Here is a 15146-nt window from a genome sequence, read left to right as displayed (position 1 = left end):
GCCGGCGGCACTTCCGGGGCGGTGCCGGAAGCGGCGGTGGCTGTGGAGGGGCCGCCATGGTGTGCGACAAGTGTGAGTACGTGGGTACTGTGGAGGGGGGATCCTGCCAACCCGCCGGGCCCTGCCCGACCCTGCCCGCGGGTATCCCGGGCTGCCCTAGGCGGAGCAGCAGCCTGGGGTCCTGGGCTGCTCAAGGCGGGCCGCGGGTGGCGGTTCCTGTCAGGACCCTGTGTGAGCTGTCACTCTCTGCCTGTAGAGCGTATTAATACGCATAGTTTAAATGATTCTGTCCTGTATCAGCAATAGCGTGAGCAGCAGGACTGGGGAAGGGACTGTCCCGCTGTACTCGGCACTGGTGAGGCCGCATCTCGAGTGCTGCATTCAGTTCCGGGTCCCTCACTACAAAAAAAGACACTGAGGTGGTGAAGCGGTTCAAATAAGGGCAACAACGCTGGTGGAGGGTCTGGAGCACCAGGTTCTGATGAGGAGCGGCCGAGGGTGCTGGGTTGTTTAGTCTGGAGAGGAGGACGCACAGGGATGGCCTTATGCCCTCTTCAACTCCCTGAAAGGAAGTTGAAGCCAGGTAGGGATCAGCCTCTTCTCCCAGACAGCAAGCAACAGGACAAGAGGACATAGTCTTACACTGGGCCAGGGGACGTTTAGTTTGGACATGGAAGAATTTCTTCCAAGTCATGGAGATTAGACATTGGAATGGGCTGCCCAGGATGGCAGTGGAGTCATCCTGGGCATCCCTGGAAGTGTGTAAGGAAAAACTAGTTGTGGCTCTTAGTGCCGTGGGCTAGTTACATGGTGTTGATCAGTCACAGGTTGGACACAATCAACTCAGAGGGCTTTTCCATCCTAAGTGACTCTGTGCTTCTGAGTTTTTTCCCTTTGTAATGTTTCCCTATGTAGGCGAGAAGAAGCTTGGAACGGTGATCACTCCTGATACATGGAAAGATGGTGCAAGAAACACTACAGGTAACCTCAGCAAGGTTTAGCAACTTGGTTTTGAGGTATTCTAAAGCCAGTTGGGCACCTGAGCTATGTTACCATCTTAAGACCAAAACTTTATATTACTAATCAGGTTAAATATTAAGTCGTGTACTTTCCCTCCCATGTGGATTTAATGCAGTGGGAATTTATTTGTCCAGGATTCTTCAGTATTGAATTTATCTGTTTTTGTTTTCCAGTTTTCAACTTCTTGCATGGGAGGACAATACATAGAGTATTTAAACAGAGTATAAAGTGTTCTGCTACCCTGTCCCCTAATGCTGTGCTGAATATTTTATCTCTCTTTGTGACTTTATTTGTGTATCTGTAAAAGTTGTAAATTAAGGTTTTTAAAGTATGCTTGGAATGGAGAAATTTGTTCAGTTATTGATTTATTTTTTTTTTTGTAGAAAGCGGTGGACGCAAATTAAATGAAAACAAGGCATTGACCTCAAAGAAGGCAAGGTTAGTACTTAACACTGATTTTGGCTAAGAACATCAGTTAGCAAACTAACTGAGGCCTGTTTCCTGCATACCTGAGCAACTACTCCAACTTGTCAAAAATACACCTAATAAATTAAAATTGCAGGGATTATGGTATTTGATTAGTTGGTAAAAATATGTCCATGCATATTTCATGAGTGCTTTCTGCGCAGTCATAGAGTGTGGGCAAGTACTTTACTGCAGTTCTCATTGGAATTTCTAGATTGGATGCTTTTGTAGGAGAGAACCCAAGAATACTTATTTTCTGCGCTAATATTGCCAGGATAATCTCTTGAGCATTTATTTCATGTCTGCAGGACATTGTTTGCAAGGGGGCAGGGTGCTGCTGGAAGGTGTTTAAGTTCAAAGTCATGTAGTATCTTCATAAAAATAAACATTTTTAGTTCTGCATTTGTGAAGTTGTTGTCTGTGATGGAAGAAATGTCTCTTCATGCGGAGAGTGGGAGCTTTTCTGCATACTTTGCATAGCCTATTTGAAATAATTCTTATATGTCGGTTTTCTAAATTATAGTTTTTGCTGGAGTTTCCTACTGCACCCTCTGGCTTAGACTTTTTAGGATGAGGCAGAAAAATTACTTTATTTCAAGGTGTATAAATAAAATAGTTTTCCTTTTTCCCAGGTTTGACCCTTATGGAAAAAACAAATTTGCAATATGTCGGATTTGTAAGAGTTCTGTCCATCAGCCAGGGTCCCACTATTGTCAAGGATGTGCCTATAAAAAAGGTGAGTTTCACTTTGTGCCAAAATGCCCCAGTTTGGTTTGGAACGAGAGAGGAGGTACAACACTTGAATTTGTATTTATGAAGAGAAGGCTAAAATGAGATTTAATTGCTATCTTCAACTACTGATAGGCAGGCAGAGGGGACATGGAGTCAGTCTCTTAGGTACATAGTAATAGAATAAGAAATTAGAGTACACATGTTACAATGTGGAAGATTCTAATTACATACAAGGAAAGCAATTTTTCAGTCTGGGAGTGATCAAATATTCTAGTAACAGCTACCATCAGAGGTTGTGGAATCTTTACAGGAGGTATTCAGAGCATGACTTGAACAGTCCTGAGTCAGCCTTATCCAAGTTGGCTGTTTTGAGTGGGGCAGGACTAGAGACTGAAGGAGATTCTTTTAAACCTTTGTCATTCTGTATTTCTCCTGCTTTTAGAATGTTTCCAGTATCTGAAGCAGTACATTTGGAAAAATAACTCTAAACTTAATCTTGACATAGAGAACTGTCATCTAATATCTTTGATTTTCCTTAATTTAAAAAAACCCAGGTGTTGTAAAACTCAATTGCTTGTTGCAGTCCCTTTTATGGTCCCTTCTCCTCCCATTTTTATAATAGCTACATCTAAAATACCTGGATGGAAAAAAACCCATCATGAAGTCAGTTACATGATTTAATGCTGAGGAATTCTTATAGCACATGAAATGAACTGATTTTTAGATGTAGAGCTGCAGCTAACCAGTAGTAAGCTTTGTTTATGGAATTAATTGTTCAATAATACGTGCCGTGTCACCAAGTCAGTGGTGTAGGAATGTTGCCTGCAAGGTACATCCCAGATGGCTGCCTGAACCCCACATGGTAGAACCTTGTACTCTTAAATTTATGTCTGGTTTGGGTGGGCTTCAGCTTTGCATGCTCTGATGTTTCTCCTGCATGGGCAGAGGCAGACCGTCCCAGAAAAGGTGTCTATGGAGACATGCACATACTTTAATCTACCAAATTCAGGAACATGAATAACATCGGTCTCCCATGCCTCACAGCTTTCCAGCCCTTGGGGATTCACCCTGGATCCCAATGATGGCATGGCTGTTTTCTGACTATTAGGACACGCGACCACAATTGCCCGGGCCTGATCCTGCCTCAGATGGAATTGGAGGATCAGCTTGGGTACATTCTGATGGTATTTTTGGTGGTACAGCTTTGCCTGGTGGAAGGGATCAGGAAGCCTTGCCATCTCAGCGGGGATGGCGAGGGAATTTGCTCTTCAATTTTCTTTGGCTATCGGGCTGTCGTGGTTTTGAACCAGTAATTAACAAAAAGGGGAAAAAAGAATTATTCATTTCTTGCTGTGAGATATGGATTAAAATAAGAGCAAACCAGGCATAAAACCTAAAAGGAATCAAGAAAAGTTTATTGACAAGCTACAAGAATAAGAACACCAGAATAAACTTTTAGAAAAAACCTTTTCATTTCTCACTACTCACTATTCTTTCGTTCACATGACAACAGAGACAAAAACTTTATAATTTTGATGGTTTAAATAATCTCAATTCTCTTTACAGTCTTTTTCTCAGTTTCTGTAGAGAAACAGAAGTTTCTTTCTGTTAATTTATGGAGTTTTTCACAAGAAAACTATTTTGTTATAGTTTCTCGTTCCTCTGATATCAGCTGCTCAGAGCTGTTATTATCAGAGCCCACCCCTCCTATTCCACATCACTCTGAAATGTTATAGGTCATTAGTTTGGGGATAGCATTTTAAGGATAAGTTAGTCAAAGGCAAATAATATTTTTTATCTGTTTTTATGCGCTTCACTAGAAAACAGTTTTCTCATTGCCTCTCAAGGCTTCAAATCTCTCAGCACTTCACTATACTACAATTACTCTACTTTTTACTCAAATTCACACTTTGAACACTCTATTCCTCCCCATACTCTATTATGAATTAAAGGAGTTCTTTTCAGGACTTCATTGTCCATTTCCATAGTTTTAACAGAAAGATATTTCAGCTTAATTAAAGCATCTTCTTAATTCTCTACCTTTCTTAAAGTCTCTTTTTTTTCCTTGCCATTAGTAGTTTATAAAGTCTCTTTTCATGTTGATCACTCTCCTTTTCTCTCTCTGGATGAAAAGATTAATCCGCAAGTTTCATCTGGATAAGAAAGAGTTAAAATCTTGCCCAAGCTTTTGTAGATGGTTCGGTGATCTCTGCTGAACAGGAGCTGGAGCTGTCTGCGATGGAAAGTTCTTCACAGCTGCTTTTTAGAGAGCGTAGTCTCTGTCTCTGCTTGCAGCAGGCTCAGAGTTCTTTTCTTTCTTCACTCGGCAGTTTTCTAGTGAATGTAGTTACAGCAAAATCCTGCAGCTGAGCCAGAGATCGGGCCGGGCCCGGGGCAAGCCTCATCTCCCGGCCGGGAGACGAGAGACGCGGCGGGCCCGGCCCCCGTCCGGCCGCATGGCCTGGGCAGAAAACTGAAAGCCAGCCGGAGCTCCGCCACTCTTCACAGTCAGGAAACAAAGAAGCACCACAGACTTCTGGGTGTACACTTTAAGGTGGGGTTCACAAGTTGATTCTACTTTTCAGTGGCTAAAACTGCTGTCAATTCTCAGCAATGACCGATAATTGGTCAAGAGAAAAGACTCCCAAGAGCCCCCAGCAACTTTAACTTCCTTAAAGGTAAACTAACCCCATAACATGGGCCAGGCAAATCAGTATGTGATCTCACATACATTATGAAAAAGAGTTGCTCTTGGTGGGAGACAGCATAGATTAAGTTTGAAAGCAACTCAAGGAGATGCTGATTTGAGACCTCCTTCAATAAAGCATTTTCTGCTCTAGCTACCACCCCTGCAATGTATGCCAAATCCGTGACCAAATTAAATAGTTCAGGAAACCTCTCAGAGGCCCTAACGACAGCAGCCAGCTCATCTATTTGAGAACCCTCAACATATTCAACATCTGTCTCCCACTCCTGAGTTTGAGGATCTTTCCAAGTCATCACTGACTTTTGGGATCCTCCAGACGCGTCTGTGAAAACAGGGCATTGAGTGGTCTCCTGCTGCTTTTCTCTTTCGGAATTAAGCAGAATTTGGAATTAAACAATTTGTAAGCAGGGGCGTGGACTGAAACCTCTCCCATGTAACTGTGTAGAGCAATCTGGAGTGTCTCATTCTCCCTTAACAACTGCTCAAACGTTTCTTTTGTCAGCCTCTCTGGAAATGTTTAATCTTCAGAGAGGTTGATCAGTAAGTGAAAGCATGAGAAATCACATCTGGCCAGTTCCCGAAGCCTTGGCTTTCCTGACCAGCTGAGCAACCAATTCCTGTGGCTTTGTAATACTTTTGGAGCACTGGTGACTGAGGAAGACCCATTCTGTGATTAAGAGAGGGTCCCTCTGGTCCTGGTCCCATTGGAACAACGGCTCATGGAGGTGTAGCAACTTCCCCAGCACAATGAATTTGAATGGTAGATCTGGTTTACACCGATGTGCTTGTCTCTCAGATAGTGCTTTTCCCATAGTTTCTGAGGCGTTCCTTGCCTCTGGGGTCAGTGACCTTGGGGAACTAAGCCCCTCTCCCCCCTTCAATAGGTTGAAGATCGGGGCTAGGTCTTCAGTGGTAATGCCTAGCCAAGGTCTGACCCAGCTCAAAATCCCACACAGGGAATGGAGATAACTGGGAGGACCATTGTTCCTCAAAAATTGGTCTTTAACAGTGATCCCAAAACTCTGGTCGATCTCCATTCCCATCATTGGGATGCGGGGTGAATCCCCAGGGGCTGGAAAGCTGTGAGGCGTGGCAGACCAATGTTACTCATGTTCCCAAATTCGGTAGATTAAAGTATGTGCATGTCTCCATAGACACCTTTTCTGGAGCAGTCTGTGCCATGTTGGGCACCAGCTGATGCAGTGCCAGAGTCCCAGGCTAGTTCACCACCACCAAGGCACCATGCCAGGTGTGGGGAACAGCTCCTGAATTAAACAGCAGGAGCTGGACCTTAGAGCTGCTGCTCTACAGCACGTTAAGCTGTCAGCACACAGAAGAGACAAAGGATGAGGAGGAGTCTCTCTGTATGGGTTCCAGTAATGGGTCTATTCTCTGAAGGGGTCAGGGACAAAGACCTCTGTGTTCAGGATTAAATACAGGGAGGTTTCAGGGGGTAGGTATAAATTTTTAACCAATCAGGGACAAACAGGCAAGGAGCACAAGGTGGGGTTTGCAATACAGGAACCAATAAGGATAAGGGGGAGGAGAGGACAGGTCACATGGGCCAATGGGGCCTCCAGGATTTGGGGATTTCCAGAAGGGTGGTACAATCAGGGATTGGCCCAGCTGGGGATTGACAGGGAAGGGTCTGGAAGGAGGGGCAGGGCTGCAGTGACAGGCAGGGAAGGTTCAGGAATAAGGGGTGGGGTTGCAATGTTAGGCAGCGTAGGGGAGGATACAACTTGGGTGCAAACCAACTCTGGGGGAACATAGGAACAAGCCATTAACTGTACAACCATAAATTAACAAACTATTACACACACCACAACACTTCAGGATTTGATCTTTGTCTGTTTGTGTATCCTTCCAGGTTGAACGTGTTGTAAAATTAAGTTCATAACATTAAGAACTTTCTAAGTGCTTTACGTGCTCTCTCTGATCATCAAAGATATCATTAAGGCATACTTCTTGAAGCAAATGCAGTCATACAGCTCAGTGCTTCAGCTGTTGCATATCTCTGAAATTGAGAAGCAATCTCAAGTTAATTAATCCTCAGTTTAGACCTGAAGTCAGTATTTACTGCGCTGAATTTTGGTCTCCAGAGTAAATGATGTGGCATGTTCCTTGCTGTTCTCTTCCCTAATGGACTTTTAGATACGTGTCCACTCATGATGTCAATATATGAAAGCACACAATTTGGAGAAAGCAGGAGTAGATGCATTTTTTTGTCTACTGGTGAATGTTTGTGTAAATTGAGTTGTGGTCCCACCAGATAAAAGACTTAGCACCTTTCTGCTTTGAAAGGAGAGAAAACGATTGAGACAACCTCTGCCAAACTTGTATACATTTTGGTGCTCTGGTCTTTTGACTTGACACTCTTAGAGTTTAGGACAAAGTCCTGTGGGACATGAGTGTTCATCATTCAGCTCTTAAGTATTCCTGGTGTTCGTTGTTTTTCACTCCTGCTCTATAAATACCTTAATTCTATGAAAATGTATTCTAAACTTTCTCAGTAATACCCCATTTAGCAGTCAGTTTGTTGGTGACTGTATTTTCTTGGCCCTGCTACTTTCTGTCCATCTCAGGCTTGTTTGGCTACAGGACTTGTAACAATTAACAATACACCAGTTTTACCTTTTTGTCAGAAGTGAGCCTTTTCTGGCTTTCTCCAGGCATTCCAGCCATTTACAGAGGCTTTCTTGCAGTATTGTGAATGACAATGCTCTCAAAATAGAGCTTATTTTCCTTAGTGGAAGGATTGCACACACACTGCACATATTAATTTGTATTAGTATTACTTCTAAATTGGTAGTATCTGTTGAGAACATGTCTGAGAACAAACAGATTGCCAATAAGGGCTCATTTGAACAATTTTTTAAAAAAGATCCTGTGTTTTTGAGGAAAGATTTTAATGATTTTAAAATAATTTACACACTTTGTGTGCTTATAGGCATCTGCTCAATGTGTGGCAAGAAGGTCTTGGATACGAAGAACTACAAGCAAACATCTGTCTAATTGTATTGACTAGTCTTTTTATGAACTTTGGCTTCTGTGTCTTTGTACAGTAACTTTTCTCTAAAATAATTTGTGAATATTACTTTCTGGAAGATAGTACATTTACTTGGAATAAGAGGTAAAGACAGTCTGATTGCCTAAAATGTACATAATATTTCATTATTGTTGTTTTAGCACTAATATTACTTGGTATTTGAAGGTAATGACTTTCAGCCATTGAAACTGAAACCGTTTAAAGGGAAGGAGAGGATCTGAGCGGATAGGTTGAAACTATGTTACCCTCAGAACACAGATCTTTGAGATGAATACTTTTGTTTTCCCCTATCACAAGTCTTCTGGTTACCTTGTGGTAATGTTTTGTAGATGTGTAAAATCTGAACTTGCATCACCTTATTAAAGTATCTTCATTTATTTGTGTGCCTTTATTTATTTATAACTATTTGCATCTCAAACTATTATGACCTTGTTCTTCAGATTTTAATGCAATTGTACTGTTGTATTTTGTTTCTGCCTATGGTATGGTTGGTTAAATCACAAATTCTTAAGCTAGTAAAATCTGGTGTGTCGCCCTGCCAGTTCTTTCTTTGTCATTGTTGTAGTTTAGCCCCAGCCAGCAACCAAGCCCCGTGAAGCTGCTCCTTCACTCCCCCACCATCAGGATTGGGGAGGGAATTGTAAGGGTAGAAGCTTGACAAGTTGTGGGATAAAGACAGTTTAATAGGAAAAACAAACCGAAGAATTAATTCACTACTTCCCACGGGCAGGCAGGTGTTCAGCCATCAACAGGAGGGCAGGGCCCCATTACCCGTTATAGTTTCTTGGGAAGACAAACTCATTGCTCAGAATGTCGCCCCTTCTTACTTCTTCCTCCCACTTTATACACTGAGTATCATATAGTCTGTACTGTCCCTTTGGTTAGTTGCGGTCACCTGTCCTGGCTGTGTCTCCTCTCAAACTCCCAGATAGCCCCAACTTCCCTGTCATTGTGGCAGTAGAGGCAGAAGAGGCCTTGGCTCTGTGTAAGTCCTGCTCTGCAATAACAAACACATCTCTGTATTATCAACTCTGTGTTCAGCACAAATCCAGAACAAAGCCTTAAAAAGCCACTAACAGTGAAGAAAACTAATTCCACCCCATCCAAAACCAGCACAGATGTTAGGACAGATCAGCTATTCCCTTGTTAGCCTCCAAGGAGACTTTACATATGGTGTCTATCAGGTGGCCCAAGGCAATAAAATAATGAGCATCAGTTTCTAAATATCTCAGTCTCATTATTTTCTAAGTTAGTCTGTCTTTTAAATACTTGCTTTGAATTCTATGATGTAATTGCTTATATGTGTGCCAAATTTAAGAAAGTCAAAGCAGGCTGCCTGCTTTTCAGCTCTGGTTTGATACAAGTAGTCTCTGAACATGAGAGACATGAGAGCCTGACTGTGGATCTGCAGTTCTTTCGTCCTTTGCTTAGTTTCTATATATTAAAGCAATTTCTGTTAAGGAGCATAATAATTACTGCTTTTGCATGTATTTTAAGAAAAAAGAACTATTCTTTCTTAATGGTTAATTTTTAATTCATTCTTTGTCGTAAACCTCCTATGCCCTGCCCCGGAGTACACCAAGCTAGCCCTAAGTCCACTGGGATGGGAAGGAGATCTGACAAGGATAAGTTAAAAGACAAAGGAGGCTCTTTTCTCTGGGATGCAGTCCACAGTTTATTCTCGGAGCAAACTCCAGGGAAAAAAGAGGTGGCGATTTTTAAACTGGGGGTAAAGGGGAGGGGGAGAACAGAAGGGTAACCAATGGGAGACAACTGAAGGGGAGGGGCGAGGGGAAGGAACCGATACACCGTAAACCCAGGGGAGAGCAACAGGGAGAAGTCACTCAATTCAAATATAATAATCATCTTAGTGCAATCTAAGTTAACAATTCTTAATTTAGGGCAAAGAATTATTCATTCTTAATTCATGGTGAACTTCTCCCTGCAACCTCCTCTTGACAATTTTATGCTTCTGCAATTGTCTTTCAACTGTAACAACAAAACAATCAATGGGAATTTCCCTGTGAACAGATGCTCTGTTTTGGGTTTCCTTTTGTTTATATATTATTACAGAGGAAACTGCATGACTAACGGAAACTGAAAAAATTGCTGGTCTTTCTGTGGGTCAAAATGAAGAACACTGGGCATACAGTTATCCTCTTTGCTGTTGCCTTCCTGACACACTGTAGCTGTACTTCAAGTAGCCCTCTAAAGGGCATTGTCTGATGCTTCCTGACATCCTCAGCTATCCATTGTTGAGCATTTATCACCAAAGTTTCTTATTCATATGCGTTGGCATCCTGTAGTTCCTAAAGAGGTAATTATTTTTGGCATTTTGTATTTGCTGAGAAGCTCTGTCAGGATAGAGGAAGGAGCTGGGCCTCCCAAAAGAAGAGAGGAATGCTGCTGCTTTTTATTGTAAAAGCTTCTCCTGTAACAACTGCATAGAGGTACATGGATTATCTAGCTGGTGATAGCTTGGTTTCCAAACACATAAAGGAATTCCCATGTTAATGTATATTTCTATGACACATTCTTTATATGGGTAAGAAGAAAATTGCTTCAAGTTTGGTAGCAAATCTTGTCAGCAGTCTGTGTGACAATTTCAGGTGGCAGGTTCTCCGATAATCCCTGAACTCCTCACCCCTTTTGGAAATGTGCTATAAGATTGATTGATTTTTGCTGGTCTGTGGATAAAACTTATTTTCCTAAAACTGGCCAGTATCTCTATTTCATAAGCATGACATGATAATTCTTGAATGAATTGGCATGAATGTTTATTGCACTCTGTAAATATTGGCACTGATTGAATACCTTTTGAAGGAGGTATTGAAGATTGAGGAACAGCAGGAATTTAAATAATGCGATGATTGGTTCATAATTATTTTGTGAATAGAGCTTTTGTACATTTGTGTCCTATTATTGGACAGCTGATTTTGTGTCTGTTTTTGTTGTAAAAGGACAGGTTTTGATTTGGTGGGGTTTTTTTAATGGTGGATACAAACTCTTTTATTTTTCTAGTGGTTTTTACATGCTCAGGATCTTTCATCTGTAGCTCTTAAAACTCCTCAGCTTCATGAGAATATCAGTTCCAGAGTTCTGTAAAATTTGCTGATGTAACACTCAACTTTCAGAAGAGCTCATTTTCCAAGCATTATTTTGAAGTCTCACTGCTTTAAATTTAGATCATAGGCCATCCATCTCCTGAACCTCAGAGATGTACCACAGTTCATGGCAGCGTTGGCAGAGAAGCACTTAAGGGTAACTATTAAACTTAAATACACCTTCAGTATAGTTGAATTATCATATAAAAGTATATTGTTGATGCTAAAAATGTTTTGTAAGTATGTGATGTCTTTCCTGAGACATTATGAGTGAAAAACAAAAGAAAATTTGTAATGAAAAATTGCCAATTTTGTTTAATGTACTGAGAAGAACACAGAAACATTCCCAGATGATCAGCCTGTCCTCTAAATCACAGGTTACGTAAGAGATTTGTGCTGCCAAATTTAGTTGGATTAGAATTTTCCTCAGTACTGCTGAATTCTTATACTGTCCTTGCTGTTCCTTTGTGTGTTCATTGGCCAGAACTATTACCGAGCTAAGTGTAAGCAACATTTTGGTGCAGAGTATTAAGAGAACAGATTAGCTGCATAATGTCAGGGTTGTGTTGTGTCAGGGTGTTCTCCCATTCTTTCCCATGTTGTTTTATTTTTTTAATCCTGCTCTTCCTGCTCCAGAAGCTGGGGAAAGGACCATCCAAGAACGATCATTTGGCAATACTGTTCCAAAGCATTAAGACTGTTTTAATTGTTTAGTTTTAGAAATATGGTTGTGTTTTTTTCCCTCTTTGGTTCATTCTGTTCCTTCATCAGAAGAATAATAACCAAAATGACTTCATCTTCCATACAAGAATGTCACTGACCACTTTGCATTTAGTTTTTCTTGAAAATGGCCCAGACTTGTACCAAAATGTTCTTCTCTTTTTTTTTTTATTTTGGCAAAATAAGAGATGTACAGGTTCCAAATGGTAAATCTGTTGCACCTGCTTGTCCTGGCATCACTCCTGTCATCAGCCCATCTCTCTTCAGTGCCTCGGATTGTACAAATCTTCCAGTTCTGCTCCACCTGGAGGTGCTTAGGCCATGACCCTCTGCCAATCTCCTCTCAGTTCAGGGCAACAATGGCTGGTGCTTTTGTATTATCAGTGGTCGTTAATGCCATAGGAAAGTTGAAACACGGCTGTTCAAAGTAATCCAATGAACCACGTTGCTTTATTTCCTAATACAAAGCTGTAAGTTTCCTAGATACACAAGGTTCCCCAGTGTGAGAGAAAGATAGCCAAGAGCACAAGCTCCTTACATCTATAATGACAAAATTTAGTTTATGATAGGGCCTCTGTGCTGTGAATAAAATTCTGGAGCTACCAGAGTCTTTAGAAATCCCCTTGACAAATCATTGATTTTCCTGGATTGGAACTGAGCTTCCTGATTTTGTGTAAGTATAGACAGCCTAAAGATGTGCCTTTTTCTGTCATTTGCTTTGGATGTTGGAGAACATCCAACAAAACCAAAAGTGGTTTTTGGCATGTTGCTCCCCAGGCACTGACCTACCAGTTCCTTAATAGAACAGTCTATTCAGTGAGCACTGGCTCAGCATGGGATCATGAACACATCTCCTTTGCTTAAGAGTTTCTCACTAGATCACTGGTTTAGAAAATAAACATGGCCAGGTGCAAAAGGGAATAGTGCTGACAGGAAAACTCTCCCTGAATATCATGAGAGAATGAAAATATTGCTGCATCACATCTGGGGTTTTCTGTTAAGCAAAAGTATTTTTGCTCTCCCTATCAGCAGAACTGATTGGACAATATGAGAAAGCCTGATGGCAGCCCTTGCAAATAACAGACCCAAGTGTTTCTTTTTGTGGGGGTTATAGCTGTGCCTCATATGAAGACCAGTTGGTTTTGAACTGCTTGTCTTCCCCCCAGATGTGTGCTTCTATGGATGAAGTTGTCATCTGAAATTAATCACGAATTTTTTTTTATCAGCTTCTACAGGAGGGCCATAGTTCACTTTGCAGAATGTGTGTTGATCATGTCTGGCTAATGCAGAAAATGCAAATGCTCTGTTGACAGGGAATGCTTACTTCTTGCCCTTAAGGGCAACAGAAAAAGCTATGTTCAAGGAACCTGTAAGAATCTGAAATCTTGCCAAGCAACTGAAGAAAGAGATGGATGAAGTATTCTCCATGTGGGTATTGCTAGTAAGAGGCTGTTTTGTTACATGGTTCAGGAAGACACTGACATTTGATTTTTTGCCTTGATACCTTTCATTTGTGATAAACAGCAAGCAGATTTTTCAGATACTGGTGACTCGATGACCAAACAACTACCTAATTAGGCAGCCATTTTCAGACTGGCCCTTCTAGTAGAAAACTTCTCAAAACTACTCCTTCCTTTCTGTCTCTCTGCACTAAAAGATGCAAACTGAACTTAGCAATGACAGTGACTCATTAGGCATCAGCGCTTCCAGCAAATGCACTTGTTGTATGCTCATCTGCTCAGTGCCATTGGGAAAATAAATGTTGAGGAGAGTTTGTTTTCTGTGTCATCATGGTGCTGATGATTCAGTATCACTATTGTTAACTGTTTCAGGTCACATGCAAACACACAGAACTCCCATTTGCCATTTCCGACTGGCTAATGGGTCCCATCACATGCATCTTAAATATATCATAACTAGCCTGTTCTCCAGGAAATCATTACTTGCTGTTGATTTTTGGTTGCTCCTTTGCTGCCATAGAAGGCAAAGATTTTAAGTTGATACAGATCCCAGATTCTGTCATGGATATTTACTGTTCTGATATGTTTACTACTGTTAAGAAACAGCAGTGCAAAGAAATATGTGTGACAAAAGGCGTGGCTTAAGGGAGCTGGCTTCTAGCCCAGTCCAATTGTCATCTTTTATTGATTAAGATACTTAAATGCTAATTGGATTAAGCAAAGACTTTAACATCTTACATTGTCTTTCTTTCTGTGGGAGGCTTTTGAAAAAGTGATGACATTACATTCCAGTGATGAATAGCTTTCATTTTATGGCTTTCAAAAGCATTGTTTCCTAAAGGATGGGAAGTAAAAAAAACTGATACAAGGGAACAGTTATTCTACTGATTTTGAGATTGCTTTGATTGGTTTGTTTGTTATTAGAGTTCCAAAGAAATCTTTGAAAGATCAGGCATATTTCGTTTATGCGGCAATGTCAGCCTGAATTTGAAGTGAGCCTGAAGCTGTGACTGAGTCACTCTACCTTTAAAATAGATCCTTATTTGGATAATGAGAGATTAGTAACACTAATTGCTACCTTACCATCAGAATATGTGAAATATAAATTCAGAGACTCGCCAAAGTGGCACATTTCCCAGCCTATCTTAGAAATAGTGGAAAGGTGAGTAGGTCAGTATGGATTTACATAATTTGGTAGGGCTGCCATGGAGACAAAGAAGTGGGTGTCATGTATGCAGTCCATGTGGCATCCTGCAATGGTGTTGTGGAGGCACTGGGCAGAGAAACTCCTGGTGGAAGCTTAAAAAAAAAGTGCCTCCTTGTGAGGGCAGCAGAATTCAGGTTCTAAAAGTCAAACTATTCAAATTTAATTTCTGTGGCAATTTCTAAAACATTACAAACAGTGAACTGTGTGAGTGAATCTTTGAAGCTTTGGAAAGCTTTGTAGAGAACAGCAAATGCAATTTATTTCTCAAGCTTTTGCTGCTAATACTCACAACTTCCCCCCCCCCCCCCCCCCCCCCCTTCTTTTTGGGAGGTCCAGATTTCCTGGGTAACATACAAGCATTTGTTACTGGTGAACTTTGATTACTGATAGTTACATTGAGGAAAAAATAGATGATCAGATATCATGACACATGAATTAAAAGGAAAATAAAGTTTCTAAAGACTGTCACATTCATTATAAAAGAGAAAACTTTTAAAATTATTTGTCTTAGCTGAATTAAAAACAAATGATCATACAAATATTAAGGTTATAAACCAGCTTGCAATCTCCATGTTTTTTTTATTCTATGAAATATTTCTGAAGATTGTGTTGTGGTTTGGTTTGTTTTTTCTCAGAAACACCTGGGGGCCAGGGACTTTTTTTTTTTTTAATTTAAGTTTAC

At 41.0% G+C, this 15146-nt stretch overlaps 1 protein-coding gene across 2 annotated transcripts; it reads left to right on the top strand.

Moving 5' to 3' along the window:
• The first annotated feature begins 7 nt into the window (after positions 1-7).
• CRIPT (CXXC repeat containing interactor of PDZ3 domain) lies at positions 8-8355 on the top strand. Of its 2 annotated transcripts, XM_058836732.1 has the most exons (5): positions 8-72; positions 916-981; positions 1404-1458; positions 2118-2221; positions 7875-8355. In XM_058836732.1, exons 1-5 carry the CDS (start codon positions 57-59, stop codon positions 7937-7939), a joined length of 306 nt encoding a protein of 101 aa, XP_058692715.1. In that variant the 5' UTR covers positions 8-56; the 3' UTR covers positions 7940-8355. The 2 variants fall into 2 exon arrangements, with proteins under 2 accessions (XP_058692715.1, XP_058692714.1); XM_058836731.1 differs by lacking the exon at positions 7875-8355 and having other exon boundaries at positions 2118-2334.
• The last annotated feature ends 6791 nt before the right edge of the window (positions 8356-15146 follow it).

The sequence above is a fragment of the Poecile atricapillus genome, chromosome 3, assembly GCF_030490865.1.
Source record: "Poecile atricapillus isolate bPoeAtr1 chromosome 3, bPoeAtr1.hap1, whole genome shotgun sequence".
Classification (NCBI taxonomy): domain Eukaryota; kingdom Metazoa; phylum Chordata; class Aves; order Passeriformes; family Paridae; genus Poecile; species Poecile atricapillus.
This window is presented reverse-complemented; position numbering and strand designations above follow the sequence as displayed.